Source organism: Lutra lutra, chromosome 9 (assembly GCF_902655055.1).
Source record: "Lutra lutra chromosome 9, mLutLut1.2, whole genome shotgun sequence".
Taxonomy (NCBI): domain Eukaryota; kingdom Metazoa; phylum Chordata; class Mammalia; order Carnivora; family Mustelidae; genus Lutra; species Lutra lutra.
This window is the reverse complement of record NC_062286.1, coordinates 142,961,142-142,978,885: the sequence shown is the minus strand read 5'-3', so window position 1 is coordinate 142,978,885 and position 17,744 is coordinate 142,961,142. Positions and strand designations below refer to the sequence as shown.

Sequence of the window (17,744 nt, the reverse complement as noted above, 5' to 3'; positions counted from 1 at the left end):
GGGACGGAGGAAACAGAGCCACAGGGAACGCTGGGGAGCTGGCCCTGAGGCACCACAGTACACCCCAGACCAGGGCAGGCAAAGATCTCGTCCAGACCCAGGGTCCTGTCAAACTGCTGCTCCTCCTGCTCAGCCCACCCAAGGGACCACACGAGTCCCAGACCCTCTCCTACACCAGTGACAAGAGGCAGCCATGGGACCAAGCGCCCAGCTCCAGAGGGCCCAGGAGGCCGTGTGGTCATGGTGCCTAGGACGGACGCATCTGTCCAGGGGACTGCACATGGCTGTTTCCACGGATGCTCACAATGGCCAAGTGGGCCACAGCTGGGCTAGGCCACTTTGCACCCAAGGGGCAGAAGCCCAAGGAGCAGCACCACCGGTCAAACTAGCCCCCTTCCCAGACTCCGGCCACCCACAGCCCCACTGGCCACGTTCAAACGCTCAAAATCAAATGAGTTTATTCAGAAAAGGCCTCTGCACCAGACTAAGAAAATGACACCCCCCCCCCACAAGGCCAATTTACAAAGACGGGTAGGGGGCAGGGCACAGAGGAGGCAGCAGGAGGGGAGTTCGAGGTCAGGATTTCGAAGTCCTGGCTTTCCAGCAGCTGCGGTGGCCACTATAGTGACGATCAGGGAGAGGCCAGGACTGCATGGTGCTGAGAACAGATGGCAACGGGGCTCCCCAGACCTGTGGCCGGGCCGGGATGCCCACGGGCACCCGCTTCCCTTAAGGGTTTCTGGGTTTGGTCTAAGGCCCCACCTCAGCTTCCTTATCTAGCCATGGTCCTGCGGTGGCTGAGCTCCCAGGGGCAGCGGGCTCCAGCCCTGCCCAGCCTACTGCCTCCTCCACTCTCCTCCATTCTCACCCTCTTGGGCCTCAGGGCAACCTGGCACAGTGCCATGCCTGGCAGGGACTGGCCTCTTGGTCCCACTGTCCCCACCATCGCCACCCACCGAGGCACCGTCCCCAGGGCCCTGATCCACCTTCCTTCTCTTCCTCACCTCCTCCGCCACCTTGGCCCCCGCGTCCTGTTGCCCGGGCTGCTCGGCCTCCCCAGGGGCCTGGCTGCCCAATTCCTGGGACCCCCCGCCAAGGCTGCTCTGGCTGAGGGCGCAGCCCTCCAGGTTCAGGGCAATCTTCTCCACGTCCGAGGCGCTCTGGGCGCCCGGCTCCCCCGGGGCCTGCTCCCTCCGGCTGGCCTCCAACTTCCTCTTCTTGCTCTCCTTGGGGCTCGCGGGCTCCGGGTCCTCCTCCCCGCGGCCCCCCGCCTCCCCTGCCTGGTCCCTCGCCAGAGCGCCGCCGGGCGGCGACGGGGCACCCGCGGCCGCGCCGTCCCCGCCCTCGGCCCGGCCCGGCCCGCAGGTCCGTCCCGAGGCGCCGGCCTGGCGCAGGGGGTCCCCGGGGCTCCCCGCGCCCTCGGCCGGCCGCAGCCGGCGCAGCTTGTCGTGCGGCCCCCAGACGAACTTGCGCCGCGGCCGGAAGTGCTCCCAGGCGAAGCGCAGCAGCCGGCGGCGCTGGCGCGCGCAGCGCACGGAGAACACGAAGTAGTCCAGCGCGCTCTGGCGCACGGCCGGCAGCTCCCCGCGCACCAGCGTCTCCTCCAGGAAGAAGCGCGCCAGCGGCGCCTGGTAGCGCTCCAGGCCCAGCTCGCCCAGGGACTTGAGGATGCGCGTGATGCGGAGGTTGTTGTGGCTGTGCCTGGGGCGGGGGTGGGGGCAAGCGGAGGGGCGCTGGCGGGGGCCAGGACTGTCCTCCTCCTCCCGGCCGGCCCCCGGCGGTCTCCGCCCCACCCTCTCACCACCCCTCCGTCCCCGCCCTAGAGAAAATGGCCTGGGGGCCCGGATGGTGCTGGTGGGGGCTGCGATGTATTTTCCAGAAGGCTGCTGTCCCCTTGGCCCCACGGAACCGTCCCTCCCTGCCCCCCAGCCCCGGGCGCTTGGCTGCAGGAGAGCCGCGCGGGACCCTCTAGAGCACCGGGCCTGGCCCAGAGGCCTGCTACCCACCAGTAGGGGAGCTTGCTTGCTCCCCACCCAGCGCTTCTCGGCAGGGGTGAGGGGTCCCGTCCTTGCAAGGCTGATGGAACGGTGGGCAGCCCAACCCACACCCAGGTGGACGGTGGGGGCGCAGGTAAGGAAACCGACTGGCACGACTTTCTCTCGGTTCTCACACCCCCAGTGTTGGGACCACCCCCACCGTGCAGTGCAAACAAGGACGGTGCTCAGAGCCTTAGGTACTTGCTCGAGCACCCCTGCAATCCCTCCTCCCCCAAAGTGCTCCCCCACACCTGCCCGGAACCTAGCACAGCCCCATCCCCCTCACTTGGGGTGGAGCGAGGGCCGGTCCTTACCGGTTAAGGTTCTGGAAGCGCTTCTGGTAGTTCTGTGCTCGGCGAACTTGTCCGGTGTCCCGGTCCGCCAGCTGGATCCCGTAGAACCCCAGCATGAGCTCGTAGGCCTGGACAAACCGCTCCCTGACCTCCTCGGAGCTTTTAAATGCCTGGAACACCCACCCGCCGCAGGCCAGCGGGAGCTCAGGGGCCATTGCAGGCGCAGTGGGCTGGCTGACGCCTCCCTCAGGCCCCAGTTCATCTACAGGCCTGGACTCAGACGAGAATTCTGAATGTGAGTTTTCTTCTAGCTGCTACGAGGTCTCACTGGGGCCAGAGGCATCTGCCCCAGCTCCCAGAGGAATCCTGCCAGCCGCCAGGACAGTTTGGGGGGCTCCCAGGGTGGAGCATATGGCAGGAGACACACAGTCTCCTCGGCTCCCCAGACCCTGCCATCTCTCCAGGTGTCCTGCGCCAGCCCAAACCAGGCGTGACGAAGCCCCCATCACCAGGACTCTGCTCTCAGCCCTGGCCCTGGGCTCCCTGACTTAAGGCAAAGGGCTGAAGAGAATCAGATTTCTCTAGAAGCCTGTGGGAAGCGGCAGGGGGCAGAGGCAAGGAACCATGAACCTGGATGGAAGAGGCTCGCAGGGCAGGGCAGCTTCCCAGCCCGCATCGCTCACCTCAATCTCCCGCAGCGTGAGCGGCTTGGCATGCCAGTTCACTCCCGGTTCGCGCAGGGGGAAGAGCCTGTGGGAGAGGGTGCGGCACGTGTCCCATCGCGGCAAACACGGGCTCCCCGCCATGGGCCAGGTGCTCGCCAGCCTCTCGGGGTTCAAGGAACCCGTGTGGTGGGCTCTCACGAGTCACAGCCAGGGGGCGAGGGCAGGAGGGTCGGGTGGGGGAGGGGAGACTGTTCTGGACCAGGGTATGGGGCAGGGGCAGTGTGACCGTGGGAGGTTCAGCACGCACGCTCAGGAGGGCGCTCCAGGCTGTCCTCTTTATTCGCTTAAAGATTTAGTTATTTTTAGAGAGAGAAGGGAGCAAGAGCATGCAGGGGAAGCGGCAGAAAATCCTCAAGCAGACTCCCTGCTGAGCACAGAGCTCAACTGGGGAGTCGATCTCATGACCCTGAGATCCTGACCTGAGCCAAAACCAAGAGTGGGACGCTCAACTGACTGAGCCGGCCACGCACCCCTCCTCTTTATTCTTATATTCTTCTTTCTGTCTTGTCATTAATATTGCAGAGCTGTTCCCCACAATGCTGTATGCCCAGGAGAGGCCCCAACCATGCCATCTTCAAATGCACAGCAGATTTGGGGGGCAATCTCAAGGGTCCCCAAGGCTGCCATGCTGACAAGGATCAACTCAGGCCACTTTTAGAACCCTGCCTCCCCTGAGCATCCGAGGGGCTCTGCAGGGCCACGGGGCCTTTTGGGACTGGGGACCCAGTCTGCGTGCCACTCTGCCTGTCCCCTACATCTGTGTTCAGCTCCCAGCTTCAAAGGCTCTGCACAGCTGCTGGACACACAAACTGCAGGACAGCAGTGGTGCAGCACTGGGAAAGCGGGCAAAGGGAGCACGGGGAAAGGCAAGGGCATCTGCTCCATAAGCCCCGCCCCCTATGGCCCCGCCCACTCACCACTGGATGTAGGAGTGATTCTCTTCCAGGAGGTCATAGTCCTCCCTCCAGTTCTGAAGAATGTCTTCAATGAAACAGCCTGGGGGCCCCATGGGGACAAGTCAGTGCAGAGCTGCTGGAAGCCACCACCCCCCTTGAGGACCTTGGGGCTCCGAAGCTTGTATACGTCTCATGTGACCAGCTCCCCCAACCAAAGCCCTTGATTTCTTTGCCATCTAGAGTGGGACCTCCACTGCTGGCTGAGTGTGGACCCGGGTGAGAGTACCACACTGGGCCTGGGGGCAGGAGAGCCCAAGAGGCCCCTTGGGAGAAGGACATGGGGGTTCCAGCCCCACACCTATCTTTGCAGAAAGGTGGCCTCACTGCCCCCACCAAGCCATGGCCTGTAGACTGGAATCTGACCTCAAACGGGGTGTGCTGCAGAGCCCCACCCCGTAGCCTGGCCTCGGGCAGGGCAGCTGCTGTTTCTGCAAAGGGCCAGACAGTGAACGCTTGAGGCCACAGGTCCTTTGGGCACTGTGGGAGGAGGCAGCCACAGACAGAGCATGGGCGAGTGGGCGGGTCCTGGCACATCTCACAGACCCTGATCCCTGAATTCCATGTAGCTTTCACAGTACAGAATATTATTCCATCTTACGTTTTTTCCAACCATTTGAAAACGTAACAATGATTCTTCCTTGTTAGCGTACGCATGCAGGTTTCCCACTAAGGCGGCCCCACCGAGGGCGTCTGGGAAGCCCGCCCTATTCACTGCCTGGCCCTGCACAGAGAACAGGCTGTGGGCTGCGGCCCGGGCGTCCCCTCAGCGGCCTCCAGGGTGCGCCGTGCAGCTGGTCGAAAACCTGGGGCCCACCAGCAGGGACCCGGGGAGCGGGAGCAGGGGCAGCCAGTGGAGGGGAGATGGCCCGGACACCCCGGCTGGGACAGAGACGCGGGCCGCCCAGCAAGCGCGCACCGTTGGGCAGGAACCGGATCTCGTTTCTGTAGAAACTCAGGTTTGGCATGTCACCGTTGCCATCCCGTTCTATCAAGTCCTGAAGAGCCAGAGAAAGGTGCCCGTCGGAACATCTCCAGACACGGGCTGCCTCCAAGGGTCCCTCACATTAGAACACTCCTGGCAGGGGCAGGGGGCATCTGCTCGGGGGCCCACAAACCTCTGACATGCTGAGAGCTGGCGAGGACCCCATGTACCCGCAGGTGAGGACAGCAGCTCCCTCTGACCACCACCTTCCCCTGTCGCCACTGAGGCCCAGGGCTGGCAGGTCCCCATCATCTGCCCCCCTTCCCCACCCGAGGCAGCTCAGGGCTTGCCTGAAACTCAGGGTGCAGAGGGCATGGATGAAGGTGACAGGAACGCCACCAGCACAGGCCCCAGCACGCAAGACCTTGTGGATGTGCTGCTGGCTGGCACTGGTCCCGTGTTTTAAAGGCCAGGGTGTGGAGGCTCAGAAGGCAGGCCCGCTATCCCCGTCACCCCAGGATGAGGGGAAGAAGCAGCTGTCCCAGGTGGAACGTGGGACTTCGTCCAGGAAGAGGTGCTGACAGGACACATGGTCCACACGGCCTTCTCCAGGTGGAGGGTGGGAGGACTCCGAGCTGAGGGGGGCTGGCGAGGTGGGGGGTGCGCCCCGGACAGCTGTTACCTACCGGGTAGTTGTGCCGGTACCTGCGTGTGTCCCGCATGGCTCGCCAGTTCCGGGACCCCAGCATCCTGGCCTGGGAAGAGAGGAGAGGGGCTCAGACCTCCGTGGGAGACCCACCAGTAGGCAGGACCCACCCCTAGCGAGCCCCCATTATAGTAAGGGCAGCAAGGACCTGTCGGCTATCAACAAGACCAGAGGGGACAGGAGAGCATGGAGCAAGGTCTGTCCTCTGCTCGGCCGCTGCTGCCTGCCCCAGCTCTCGGGACGCCCCGGCTGACCAGCACATTCTTGGGACACAGCCCCCTCCCTCCCATTTCTAACTTCACCTCCTACTCCCATGTCTGCTGGTTACCTCCGCTTGGACCCCAGCCTTAGGACTTCCCCCGGGATCTACCCCATTGCTTCCTCTTTGCACTGTGCTCAAAGTTGTCACCAGGCTGTGTCCCCAAAGGCAGCGGTCTCACAGCCTACAGCCCTGGGAGGGGTCCCAAACACTTGTCTGACAAAGAGATGAATGACGGAGGCCTGGGGAACCAGTCCTGTCTCTGCCCAAGCCCGGAGCTCATAGACCAGACCCTGTGTCTCCTGTCCTCCAGTCCTGTGGGGGAGCCCCCTCGGCAAGATACAGAAGCTCCTCATTGCCTTCCAACAGCTACGGCCCCTATAACTGCAGACCAAGCACCCCGGGGTCCTGGGAAGGATAGAAGGGAACTGGCGACCAGGACTCCAGGGCAACACTGCTTGACCCATCCTGTTAGAGGGTGGGAGGCATGAGCAAGGCTGAGCGTGGCTTGTGGTCCCACGGATGCTGGGGAGGAGAAAGGGCCGACAGATAAAGCTCCTGGGCATGACAAGAGGGGACCGCTCGAGCCAGGAAATACAGGGTCCCAGATCCTGGAAGGAGCAGAAGAGCACTGGAAGGGGATTAGGAGGCGAGGCCTACCACTGTGTCCCTTGGCTCTGACCCCATCCCAACTCCCCAAGATCCTCCAAGTGCTTCTGAGCCCCAGCAAGGATCAGGAGGGGTCTCCATCCACGATTTATAGACCAGGGCAAGCTGATATTCTTGTCTACCAGCCAAGGGCCAGCCGAGAAAGCAAAACTCAGCAGAAGCTGGCCCCGCCCACCAGCAGTTTCCTTTTCTCTTCCTCCCTGGGGCCAGCCAGGCGCCTCCCCAGGTCAGTGCAAGAGGGCCAGCCCCACAGGTGCGCAGACGACACAGCCCGGGGCAAAGCAACAAATAGCCATGCTAGGGCTCAGTCTGGGGCAGCTGGGGTGTGCTATGGGGTGGGGGTGGGGGCTTGGGGGAAGGGGAGAGGATTAGGACCTGAGGAGGGACAGAAGCGGTAGATGGCAGAGGACTGTGGGCATCACGGGATGGTCGGGGTGCTGGAGCACTGCTTTAGGAGCCATGCCCATGAGACTATAGCAAGGGCTGTGTGTGCAAGTCCAAGTGTGCATCTGGCCCAGGAAAAGAGCCCAATTCCTGCCCTCTGACTCCAGCCCAGTGACCCTGACCACGGCCCAGCCCTTTTCCTCAAGAACTGCATGCCTGCCCCAAGCACCAGATATGCTCAGACTCCTGGGCTACTTGGCAGGTCCAGGACCCCTCGGGTCCCTCTCACTGACCACTCCCCAACAGAGAGAGCCACCCAAGAGCCAGAGCTCTCAAGTGCCAGTGGGAAAACCCGACCTGGAGAGCCTGCAGGCTAGAAATCGGACACGAGAATACGCTGTCCTCCAGAAGCGACCCCTGTCGCGCTATGTCCCCCATAACACCTGGGACCCCAGCTGGAACCACTGTCCTTACACGGGGAAGGATGTGCTGCCCTGCGAATCCTCCACGGTGGTAAGGAAGAGTAACACTAGTAACAAAAAAGTAACCAGTGGTAACCAGAGAAAATCAATGGCAACAAAAGTAATTGACAATGATACGGAGTAACCAGTGGCAACAAAAGTCACCATGGTAATGACAAATAATCAGTGGGGACAAAAGCAACTGCTGGTCACAAGTAATCAGTAGTAACAAAAGGGACAGCTGGTAAGGACAACCAGCACTTAAGTGTAAGCGGCCGCTGGTCACCACCAGTAACCCAGCGACTCCGGGGCAGGCCTGGCTCAGCCAGGCCACCTCGTGTAGCCTCCAAGGCCACCTCCAAGGAGGCGGGAGGCTCCCTGTAGGTGGGCGCTACACCCCCAGAGCAATGGTGGGGATGGGGGTGGGGCGGGCTGGCGGGGAGCAGGTGGGCAGAAGCCGGGAGCACCAAGAGGCAGGGAGGCTGGTGGAAGCAGGGGAGCTGCGGCACAGGGGATCTATCCGCAGGATGGAGCCTAGGGCCTGGAGGTGGGAGGTGACAGAGAGGGGAGTCAAGAATGCGCTCAGGGCATCCCCTTGAGGAAGTGTCAGCGCACAATTCGGCTCCGGGCACACAGATCCGAGGGTGGCCCTGGATCTCCCAGCAATGTCCCCTGGCTGGGCCAGAGCTGGGGGCGCAGGTCCGGGCAGATCTCAGGGTGTCCGGGGGTCTTGAGGGAGGCACGAGGGGGCTGTGGGCGGGGGAGAGGGCGACAGCTGGAGGGAGAGCTAGGCCCCAGGCCGGATCTCCAGGGAGGACGGCTTGCCCGGGGCAGGGCCTCGTCCCCACCTCGCGGCGGCCGGGCAGGCCTGCCCGGGGGCGCGGGGACCCCAGCGCGCGTCGGGGCTGCACCTGGAGCGCTCCGGGCCGCGCCGCCCGCGCGTCCTCCTCGTCCTCGTCCTCCGCGTCCGCGTCCCCCGGGGCGCCGGCCTCGCCATCCTCGTCGCCTCCGGCGCTCGGGCCCTCGCCGTCCTCCTCCTCGTCCTCCTCCCAGGTCGAGTCGCAGTCCGGGTCGTCCATGCTCCGGCGGCGGCGGGTCCCGCGCTCCGGCGGAAGCGAAAGTGAGCGAGGGAGGAAGCGCGGGGGCGGGCCGGGGGCGGGCCGGGGCCGGGGGGCGGGCCGGGGCGGGGCCGCCGCCGCCGCCGCCTGCCGGAAGGAGGTCCCGGCTCCGAGAGCATCCCTCGCCGCGAACGTCCGTCCTTCCTCGCTGAGAGTCCTCCCAGGGCAGCCCCCCAACCCCGCGGCCATGTCTCCCGGGAGGATGCTCCCCACCCGGGGTCTCCCCGCAGGATCCCCCCACAATATCCCTTCCCCCTGGGAGAATGCCCCCTCCCCCAAGGGTTTCTCCCCGAGGTTGTCCGTAGCGAATGTCTTCCCTCGGGAGAATCCCTCCCGGAATACCCCCCTCCCTGCAGTATTCCCGCCTGGCCACCTCGACCGACAGAATTTCCCCCAAAGTCCTCTCTGAGAACACCCCTCCGGGGATGCCGGCTGGAGCGCCCCCAGTCTAGAGGACTTCTCTAGATGCAGGAGATGTCCCTTGCGGATGCTCATCCCAGAGAATCAGTCCCCAGAATGCCCCCCAGGACAGTATTCCCCTGAGGAAGCCTCCCCCGGAAGATTGTCCCCCAGGAGGATGCCCACCGGCTGGGAGGCTCCTGTCTCCAGAATATCCCTTTTCGCAGGGGTGTCCTCCTACAGGAAGTCCCCTCAGAGGGACGTCTCTCCTGGAGGAAGTCTACCCACCTCCTTGGAGAATGTCCCTCCATAAGGATGAACCCCAGGAAGATCCCCCTGGAAGTCCTCCCCAGAAGAGGCCCCAGGATACTCCCTGCACGGGGAGGCCGGGGCTGCGGTCTCATCAGAGGCTCCTCTGGAAGGTGGTTTGCTTCCATGATCCCCCAGACTGTAGGCAGAGCTCATTCTTGTGGGAACAGGATGGAGAGCCCCGTGTCCCTCCAATAGTCCACAACTGGGCAGTTTGCCTCTTCAAGGCTGGAGTGTCTTTCCAGTGTGCTGAGAGTCCTAGAACGTGCCATCCTCGTGGGCCTGAACTCTGTCCCCTTAGTCTTGTCACAGTCTCTCCATGAAAAGAAAGCACAGGGTCTCCCTGCACTTAGAGGGAGGCATGCACAAAGCGCCAAACACCAGGACTCAGAGATGACTGGGGGTCACCCTAAGGCCCCAGTTCAACACCCCTCAGGGGCCTCTCTAAGGGCTGGGGGATGGCTGCTGCTGGAGGCGGCTGAGAATCGCCTTCAGCTGCAACCTTCCCAGACACTGCGGGTCCCTTACTTCATCTCTGCCTTGATATCTGCTGGTGGTCACAGGACAGTGGGTGACCCAGCCCTCGAAATGAAGGTGGAGACAGCCTCCGTAGGAAATATCTGTCTTCTGTAACTAGCTACTCCACCACTTCATTATTTCAAAAAGCTTAGCTAACAGTGGATGGCTTTTAGATGGATCTGGCCTTGAGGATGACTTCTGGGGTCAAGCCCAGCCAGCCCCCAGGGACGCTCACCTCTCCCAGCCCTGCAAGCCCGCTAACAGGCCCCAGGCTGCCTATGCAGCCAGAGACAGCTGAGAGCTCACCAGAACCTTCCAATCTTGGCTGTGGGCACAGTGGAAGGCCTTCCTTGGTGCAGGTCCAGACTCCTTGCTGGCTTGTTGATCTTTAATTCTCTGGGTACGTTCTCACTGGGCGGGAACTGTCTTCACACTACCTTACTTTCTAGAAGGAGGACAGGGACGCCCTGAAGGTGTGGACATCTGAGTCCATCTGTCTTTTTTTCTCTTTCTCTCTCTTTTTAAAGATTTTATCTATTTGTCAGAGAGAGAGAGAGAGAACACAAGCAGGAGGAGAGGCAGAGGTAGAGGGAAAAGGAAGCTTCCCACTGAGCAGGACACTGGGATCATAACCTGAGCTGAAGACAGATGCTTAAATGACTGAGCCACCAAGCCATCCCCTTCTCTCTTTTTAGCTTTATTTATTTTAGAGAGAGAGTGAGCGAGCATCGGTGGGTGGGTGGGGGTGATGAGAGGCAGAGGGAGAGAGAAACCAGGTGGACTCCACACTGAGCAGGAGGCCCTATTACCTCGGACCCAGGATCGCCACCTGAGCCCAAACCGAGTCCAATGCTTAACTGATTGAGCCACCCATGTGCCCCCATCCGGGCACATCTGCAGATGGTCTGCCCCAGGTGGCCAGGACAGGGTTCTGGGGTAGCGGGCAGCCATCGCACATCTGGCGGGGCCAGCTCCTGGCCTCTTTCAGAAACGTCCTACTTATGTGAGGGCAACACCCCCATGTCACAGATAGGGTCCCTAGGCCGGGAGAGGTTCAGTGCCCCAGATGCCTGTGAATTTGACCTGAACTGGCCGCCAGGCAGGAAAACTGGGATGGTGAGAGCTGGGCAGGGCCTCAGGCACCTGTGCGGGCCAAGCCAGGGATGCTTGGGCTGGCCTCACCCCTGCCGAGGACTGCAGCCCCCACAGGCACAAGGGAATGGGGACTGGGCCCCCCAAAAATGCCTGAGCCAGGGGTGGTGGGGACACCTGCTCAGTACGCCCCTTGCTCCTCCTCTCTTAGGCGTGCAGCAGACGTTAACTCACCAAACGAGGCACTAGGCTTTTCCAGCAAGTTCGAAGGGCCGTGAAGATACGGTTTCAGATGGGGGTTTGCCAGCAAGACTGGGGAAGAGCCCCAATCTTTGCTGGTACCAATTGTGACCGCAGAGCTGTTTGCCCCATTTCCCTGAAGTTCTCTCCAGGGACTGGGCTTCTGGCAGGCGTTACAATTCCCACCACAGGACCTGGCCCAGAGTAGGCCTCGTGGGAGGGTTGCAGGGCACTGAGCTTGCTAGGACGCAGACCTCTGCTCCCCCTTCCCCCTTGGACACACGTGGGGCATGTTCCCTGCTCTGTGGCGAGCACAGGGACAGTCCTGTCTGGGCAGCTGGGGGTGAGGGCGGGGTCTGCTGTGCTGGGACAGTAGCAGGTCTCACGGGACTGCCTCTCAGACCTCGGGAGAAACGCCAGTGGCAGGCCCTCGTGGGGAAGTGGCAGTCTGGGACTCATCCTGGGCACTGACCAGGTTCCTGCTCAGGGAGATCACGCGCAGGAGGCCTGCCCAAGCTCCCCGGTAGGAGGTCAACCCGCGCCAAGCCTCTGCTCCTGGTTCCAGCGCAGCATGGGCAGCTGGGCTGGGCACTGGGGGGCTCAGGTTCAGGAGCCAGGACACAGCTGGTCTTTCTGCGCAGGGTGGACTGGGCCCTGCTGGGGTGAAGGGGCGCCAGCAATGTGTTCAAGGCCACACGTGTGATGGCGGGCTGGGTACAGGCCACTCTCTGACCACGCTGGGCCACTCGCTGAGCGTGAGGTTCCTGCCCTCACCTGGTGGGCTGCTCCGTGGGCCGGGCTCCTGTTCCGAGTTGCTGGAGGCGGCTCTGGGTGGATGGGAATGCAGCTTTCGGGTACCTTGTCCAGATGAAGAGCCTGGGACCAGGAGGGAGGGCATCCTCTTCTCACTCTGCCAGGACGGCTGGACCCTCCTCCGAGGAGAACAGATTCAGCCCAGAGTCCCATGTGGCTTGCCATTGAGGCCCCAGACATCCCAGCTCCACCCGAAATCAGCTCTGCCTTGTTTGCCGTCCTCGCTTTTTGTGTCTGAAGGACTCGCCACACTAACAAAGTTTCCACTCTGGCCTTGTTTCTAGTTGGTGAACACATTGTATCAAGTGAACACTACCAGGTCTGAGAGTGTAGCCTGCACTGTAAATCTTGGGGAAACAAACGCTTCCTACTGTTAGAAAAGGGGACTTATTCTGGCGCCAAAATCATGAGACCGCCGCTGTTCTTCCGTGCTTTAATGGTCGGCGCTCAAACGAAAGCACCTCAGCGGCCCGGCCGCAGCACCGCCCTCCACACACTCATCCGGCCTGTTCCCAAGGTCCCGGAGATACAAAAATAGCCCGTACAAACTCTGTTCCCGGCATATAAAACCGAGTGGAGTGTCTCAGTACTCACTACCGAGCACAAAGCATCTCAGGAAAAATACATCACAGGTTTAACTTCTGCAGTACTTTTTTCATATAAAACACTAGTAAAATAGGCTTCTTAAAAATTAAATAGTGAAATACCACCAAATTATATACATCGTTACAGTACAAGTGAGTGAGGCGAAGTCTCCAGTCCTCGGTTTCTTGGGTGCAGGTGCTGGGGGGCAGGGCGGCCTGAGTCTCCTCCCCAGGGGGCAGCCGGGTTAGGAAGAGCAGCTGACAGACGGACACATGGATGGACGGGAAGAGCTACGTCGTCCAGCAAGACCAGTGCTCCCCAAAGACAGAGCAGGCACCCTGCTCATCACTCCAGCTGTCCTCCTCATGCCCCACGCTCTGCTCCATCGAGCCCGGACCACAGCACGGCCAGCGCCAGCACAGCTGGGGCTCACCCGCCGGTGCGGGGGAGACAGGCCCAGACCCCAGCTCTCCACAACTGAGCCAGCTCTGGTCAGGCCAGGTGACAGCAGTGCCCCGACCCCCTGCCGTGGCTGAGCCACAACTACGTTCGGCGCCGCTTCGCAGCGCTGGGGCTGGAGGGGTTGCTGTTCGCCGTCAGGACTTTGTCGGTGACCCGGCTACGCTTCCGCTTGTCCGCCCCTTCCTTGGACCCCAAGTCCGAAGGGTTCTTGTCTTTGCTGGACTTTTCTGTTGCTTTCCCCAAGCTTCCTGAAGACGAAAAAACTGGGAGACAAAATCATTTGGCTGAAAACAGAATATCCAGAGTTTTATTTCATCTTACCAAATTCTAGAAAGCTGCACCTACACAAGGCACTCTGGGCTGGGGCTGCCACGGGGCCTGCAGAGAGCTGGGTCCCTGAGGATGCGCCGCCTCGAAGCCTTGGGCTGCAGGACCCTGTCCGCCTGCCCGCCGACCCTGCCTCCTGGAGCGCGGCCTGTGCCCGCTGCCTGGCGGCTGGTGCCGGACCTGAGGTCTCCGGGGCCTGCTCGTAGTGCGGGCCGCCCACACCGCCACCCGAGGCTCCCACCCAAGTGGATGGAGGAGCAGACAGGGCAACTCTGGCCACAAGTGGACTGGACACCCAGGCTGGGGATGGGGGCGCTGCTCGCGGGGCCTAGGGGAGGGTCTGGGGTGCCCCCCACTCACCATCATCAGCCCCGTTGTGGGGGTCCACATCTTCCTTCATTTCCTCCTTCATTTCTTCTTCAATGACCACTTTTCCTGTGGGGCGACAGCTGACGTTTACCAAAACGGTGGGAGACGTGGCCCTGCCCAATGCTGCGGATGGCTCAGGCGGGGGACGGCTGTGTGTGTGGTTCCCAGCTGCCGCCAGGCCGCTTTTAAGGAGAGCCGACTGTTCTTGAACGAGCTCCCTCCAGTCCCCGAGGCTCCCCGGACCGCCCCTTCCCCAGTCCACCTGGGCCAAGAATCACGACGCCAGCGACCCTCACCTCCTCCCTGAGGCTCGTGACCTGCACCCTGACATCACCACCCTCGCCGCATCCTGCCTCCTAACCCCGGGCCGGACCCCACCAGGTGGAGCCTCACCTTCTCGGACTTCATGAATGATTTCTTCGGGAAGGACAAAGTTCCTCTCTGGGTTTGGGAATGGAAGAATCTCAGATTCGTGCTGATGGCAAAAATGACGATTTTGTTATAGAAACAAAGAAAAAAACCACGATTTTAGCAAGTCACCAAAAACGTGGAAGAGCCAGCTTCGCAGCACCTGACGGACGCGGAGTCACGGGGTCACGGGGTCACGGGGGCTGTGGAGGTGGGCGGGAGCAGCTGAAAGATGTTCTGCTCTGCTCGTGGTCTGCAGGGAGCTGGGCTTTGGGAACAGACCCACAGAAGGCAAAGCTACAGCGCCAGCCGCCAGCCAGCAGGGGGCACTCCTGGCTCGACACCCCTCCCCACCCCGTCCCGCCAAGGGCACGATGCAGTGGCCATCAGAGGGCAGTGACCATGCTGAGGAAAGGCCAAAGGCCAGGGCACCTCCGATCTGTCTTCGGAGCAGGAGCCCACAGGCACGGACAGTGCTCGAGGGGCAAGCCTTTGCCTGGCAAACCAGGCAGGGCAAAGAGTCGTCAGGGACACAGCGCTTACTAGAGTTCCACTTGCTCTACAGGTCCCAGGGGCCCCACAGACCAAAAGGGACAGAGACCCTGGAGATACAGGACCCCCAGCTGAAGGGAAAGGGGAGCTGGCAGGAAGGACTGGGACTGTGAATGAGCAGACCCGCTCCTCTCTGCAGGCTGGGACCATACTGCAGCCGGCTGCTAGCCCGCACCCATGGCCATCAGCACCTGCTGGGGCTTCGGCAGCCCCACGGCTCCAGGGCCTGTGGGTCCCCCTGCAGCGGGGGTCACGGACCTATACGGCCAAGGTCCCGCCTGACCCCAGCAGCAGCCCCAGGGAAGCCCAGGGGTCTGAGCGGGGGACAGCCTGGATGTCTTGCCTAATCCTGAACAAGGGACAGGCAGGAAGAAGCTGAAGAGAACGGGAGAAGGGCTGCCTGTCCGGGACCGAAGTCCCCGAGTGCTGCCCTGCGGCTCGCCAAGGTTGTGTGGACCTGGTGCTGGGTGTCCATGTCTGTCTCCCAGGTTGCAGCAGGGGCTCCCCCAGGACAGGAATCCTGCCACCCTCACGTCTGTATCTGGCTTCTGGCTCCCACTGGCCTAGAATCAGGGCCCGGGAAGTCCGGGGACCAGGTGACCCCGTGACGGGATGGGTGTGGGGGCAAGGCCCCCCCGGGGAGCAGCTCCTTCAGCATGACAGCTGGGCCTTGCGGCCTTGCTCCCAGGACCCCTCCTGCAGGCTGAGCATTCAGTCCCCATAGCACAGCTGCCATCTTTGTCCCCTCTCTACGATAGACAAGGAGATGGAAATGACCTGCCCATAGCCCCCAGGGAGCAAGGGCAACACTGGGTCTGGACAAAGAAGACCTCAGCTGGGAGGGCTGGTGCGCTGGAGTCAGCCAGGAGGCAGAGCCTTACCTCCCCCTGCACAAACTCCTACCCCTGTGCGTGCCTATAACTCCCACCCCCACACCACTCTCCAGGGGCTCTAGCCTCCTCTCTGCTCCTTGACCATCATCTCCCGCTGCCACAGGGCCTGGACCGCTGCTGCTCCTGGGCTGGGAACATCCGTGTTCCTTTGAGCCTTCCCAGTCGCCGAGTGAAGCTGCCTGCCTTCCGATGAAACCATTGCGGGGGCCTCTGAGGAGGGGACCCTTCCTGCCTGGTTCTCACAGAAGTCACCAGATTCACCTGACTCAAACTCAGTCAGATTTCCATCACCTTCCTGACTAGAGCACTGTGGGGCCTCCTGCTTCCTCCCACAGGCCTCAGCTCCCTGGTCATCTCCCTGCAAAGACTGTCACCAGCTACCCCACGTGAAAGAGGTTCTGCACCGGAAGCCAGCCACCGTCACCAGGGTGGGGTTTTTAGTGAAACTACTTGAGCTCCCTGGTTTAATTCCTGCTGTCCCCTGGGATGTGCACAGAACAGAGGGCCCCCAGAGGAGGAGCTGTGTCTGGGGGAGGGTGGGATCTGGCTCACCAGCGCCTGCATGTCATACATGGTGCTCAGATGGTCCCAGATGACCTTGGATGGGACCTGCCGACCAATGTTCTGGCTGAACTTGTCCCGAATACAGATCATGTGGAAATGTCGGTTCACACCTGTGGGAAAAAGGAGTAAGCCTGTGAGAGGGGGCTTGGCTAGCACATGAGAGAGGATGAGAGAGGTGGGAGGCAGGGATCAGCAGCAAAACGGTAAAGACAGGGGCAGGAGAGTGGATGTAGCAGATGCAAAAAGAGGGTTTAGGAGGGGGGCAGGGATGGAAGAGTACAGACAGGTGCGGGGCTGGTGATGGGGTGGGAGGGGTGGGCACAGGAGGGGATGGAGGAAGAATATTGGGGGGTGGAGGAATGCAGAAGGGAAAGAAAGCGGATACAGTAGGGTGGAAGAGCGCAGGAGGACTCAGGAGGAGTACAGAGAGTGGGGGGTACAGCAGGGGCGCAGGAGGAGGCAGAGTCGGCAGAGGTAGGGAGCTAGGCTAAGGAGGGGACAGAGAGAGGGTACAGGAGGGGTGGGGGAGGGTTGGCAGGGGGGTGGGTGCAGGAGGGGACAGAGGGAGGGTACAGGAGGGGTGGGGGGGTGGGAGGGGTGGGTGGGAGCAGGAGGGGACAGAGGGAGGATACAGGAGGGGGCAGGGTCGGTAGAGGTGGGGGCTGGGCTAAGGAGGAGACAGAGGAAGGGTACAGCAGGGGTGCAGGAGGGGGGCCGGCGGGGAGGGGTGGGTGGGAGCAGGAAGGGACAGAGGGAGGGTACAGCAGGGGAGCAGAGGGGGCAAGGTCTGCAGAGGTAGGGGGCTAGGCTAAGAAGGGGACAGAGGGAGGTACAGCAGGGGCGCAGGGTCGGCAGAAGTGGGGGCGCTAGGCTAAGGGGCGGACAGAGGAGGGAGGGTGCCGGAGCGGTGCAGGAGGGGGCAGGGTCGGCGGGGAGGGGTGGGTGGGCGCAGGGGTCGCCAGACGCAGAGGAAAAAGGCGGTGCGGGTGGGTGGGCGGGGGTAAGTGGCCCCGCCCCGCGCCCCCGGCCGTTGCCCGGTCTGCCCCGCCCCCACGCGGGTCCGCGGGTCCGCGGCCTCCGCGGCGCTCCGCTCACCGACGGGCTTGTGGCCCAGCATGGCGTGGAAGAGGCACACCTCCACCTCGGGGCTCCACACCACCGTCTCCTCGGCTGGGCTGGTGGCCGCCTCCCCCGGCCCCTTGTCCCCCGGCGCGCCGCCACCGCCCACCTCGGCCTCCCCCATGGCCCGGCCGCCCAGCGACGAGCCCCCAGCGGGAGCGGGCGCGGCCACGGCCTCCGCGCAGGCGCACTTGCCGGGCGAGCGCGCGCGCGGCGGGTTTGCTCTCGGGCTCGTGCGCGGCGCCAGCGCAGGCGCAGCTGAGGGGCGGCTCCCGCGGCGCCCCCTGGCGGCCGGGCCCAGAGGTGCAGCGCGGTGGGGGCGGGCGGACTGCGGAAGCGCTCTGGCGGGGAGGTGGTAGCGCCGGCGGCGCGGGGCCCGGGGCGGCCCCTCCGAGCCGTGCGCTCCAGGGGCGGGACGGCAGCCGCACTTCGCCGACTGAGGCGCTTAGGGGGAAAAGCAGGAAACTGACCACGCCCACGGGCCTGGGCTCCCTGCGGCCTCCGAGGCCCCGGCTGGACCTCGGCGTGCCTCGCCGCACCGGTCCGCGGCGGGGGCGGGGCCTC

General features: G+C 62.8%; 2 protein-coding genes and 1 long non-coding RNA gene across 6 annotated transcripts; 1 reads left to right on the top strand and 2 right to left on the bottom strand.

Annotated features, from left to right (window-relative positions):
- Positions 1–441: 441 nt before the first annotated feature.
- OGFR (opioid growth factor receptor) lies at positions 442–8,545 on the bottom strand. 3 transcript variants are annotated; one of them, XM_047744140.1, is made up of 7 exons: positions 8,260–8,545; positions 5,619–5,687; positions 4,927–5,005; positions 3,972–4,050; positions 3,013–3,079; positions 2,351–2,499; positions 442–1,701 (listed from the first exon to the last, which is right to left on the bottom strand). In XM_047744140.1, exons 1-7 carry the CDS (start codon positions 8,488–8,490, stop codon positions 837–839), a joined length of 1,539 nt encoding a protein of 512 aa, XP_047600096.1. In that variant the 5' UTR covers positions 8,491–8,545; the 3' UTR covers positions 442–836. The 3 variants fall into 3 exon arrangements, with proteins under 3 accessions (XP_047600096.1, XP_047600098.1, XP_047600097.1); XM_047744142.1 differs by having other exon boundaries at positions 2,351–2,421; XM_047744141.1 differs by having other exon boundaries at positions 8,323–8,544.
- Positions 5,405–16,157, top strand: LOC125108392 (uncharacterized). Its single transcript, XR_007129891.1, has 3 exons — positions 5,405–5,506; positions 7,257–7,795; positions 15,601–16,157. It is a non-coding gene; the product is annotated as an uncharacterized LOC125108392 (long non-coding RNA).
- MRGBP (MRG domain binding protein) lies at positions 12,321–17,708 on the bottom strand. Of its 2 annotated transcripts, none has more exons than XM_047744143.1 (5): positions 17,157–17,708; positions 16,050–16,171; positions 13,941–14,119; positions 13,636–13,826; positions 12,321–13,211 (listed from the first exon to the last, which is right to left on the bottom strand). In XM_047744143.1, the coding sequence occupies exons 1-5, from the start codon at positions 17,302–17,304 to the stop codon at positions 13,030–13,032; spliced, it is 822 nt and encodes a 273-aa protein (XP_047600099.1). In that variant the 5' UTR covers positions 17,305–17,708; the 3' UTR covers positions 12,321–13,029. The 2 variants fall into 2 exon arrangements, with proteins under 2 accessions (XP_047600099.1, XP_047600101.1); XM_047744145.1 differs by having other exon boundaries at positions 13,636–13,710; positions 14,038–14,119; positions 17,157–17,698.
- Positions 17,709–17,744: the final 36 nt, after the last annotated feature.

Excerpts from the sequence above, each read along its gene's own strand:
- OGFR (XM_047744140.1), bottom strand. The coding sequence starts at position 8,490 with ATGGACGACCCGGACTGCGACTCGACCTGGGAGGAGGACGAGGAGGAG. Across the intron at positions 5,006-5,618 it reads GGTACCGGCACAACTACCCG|GACTTGATAGAACGGGATGG; the intron begins GTAGGTAACAGC and ends CTGGCTCTTCAG. Across the intron at positions 1,702-2,350 it reads CGCTTCCAGAACCTTAACCG|GCACAGCCACAACAACCTCC; the intron begins GTAAGGACCGGC and ends CCCCCGCCCCAG.
- MRGBP (XM_047744143.1), bottom strand. The coding sequence starts at position 17,304 with ATGGGGGAGGCCGAGGTGGGCGGTGGCGGCGCGCCGGGGGACAAGGGG. Across the intron at positions 16,172-17,156 it reads GCTGGGCCACAAGCCCGTCG|GTGTGAACCGACATTTCCAC; the intron begins GTGAGCGGAGCG and ends TTTTTCCCACAG. Across the intron at positions 13,827-13,940 it reads TCACGAGCCTCAGGGAGGAG|CGGCCTGGCGGCAGCTGGGA; the intron begins GTGAGGGTCGCT and ends TCTCCTTAAAAG.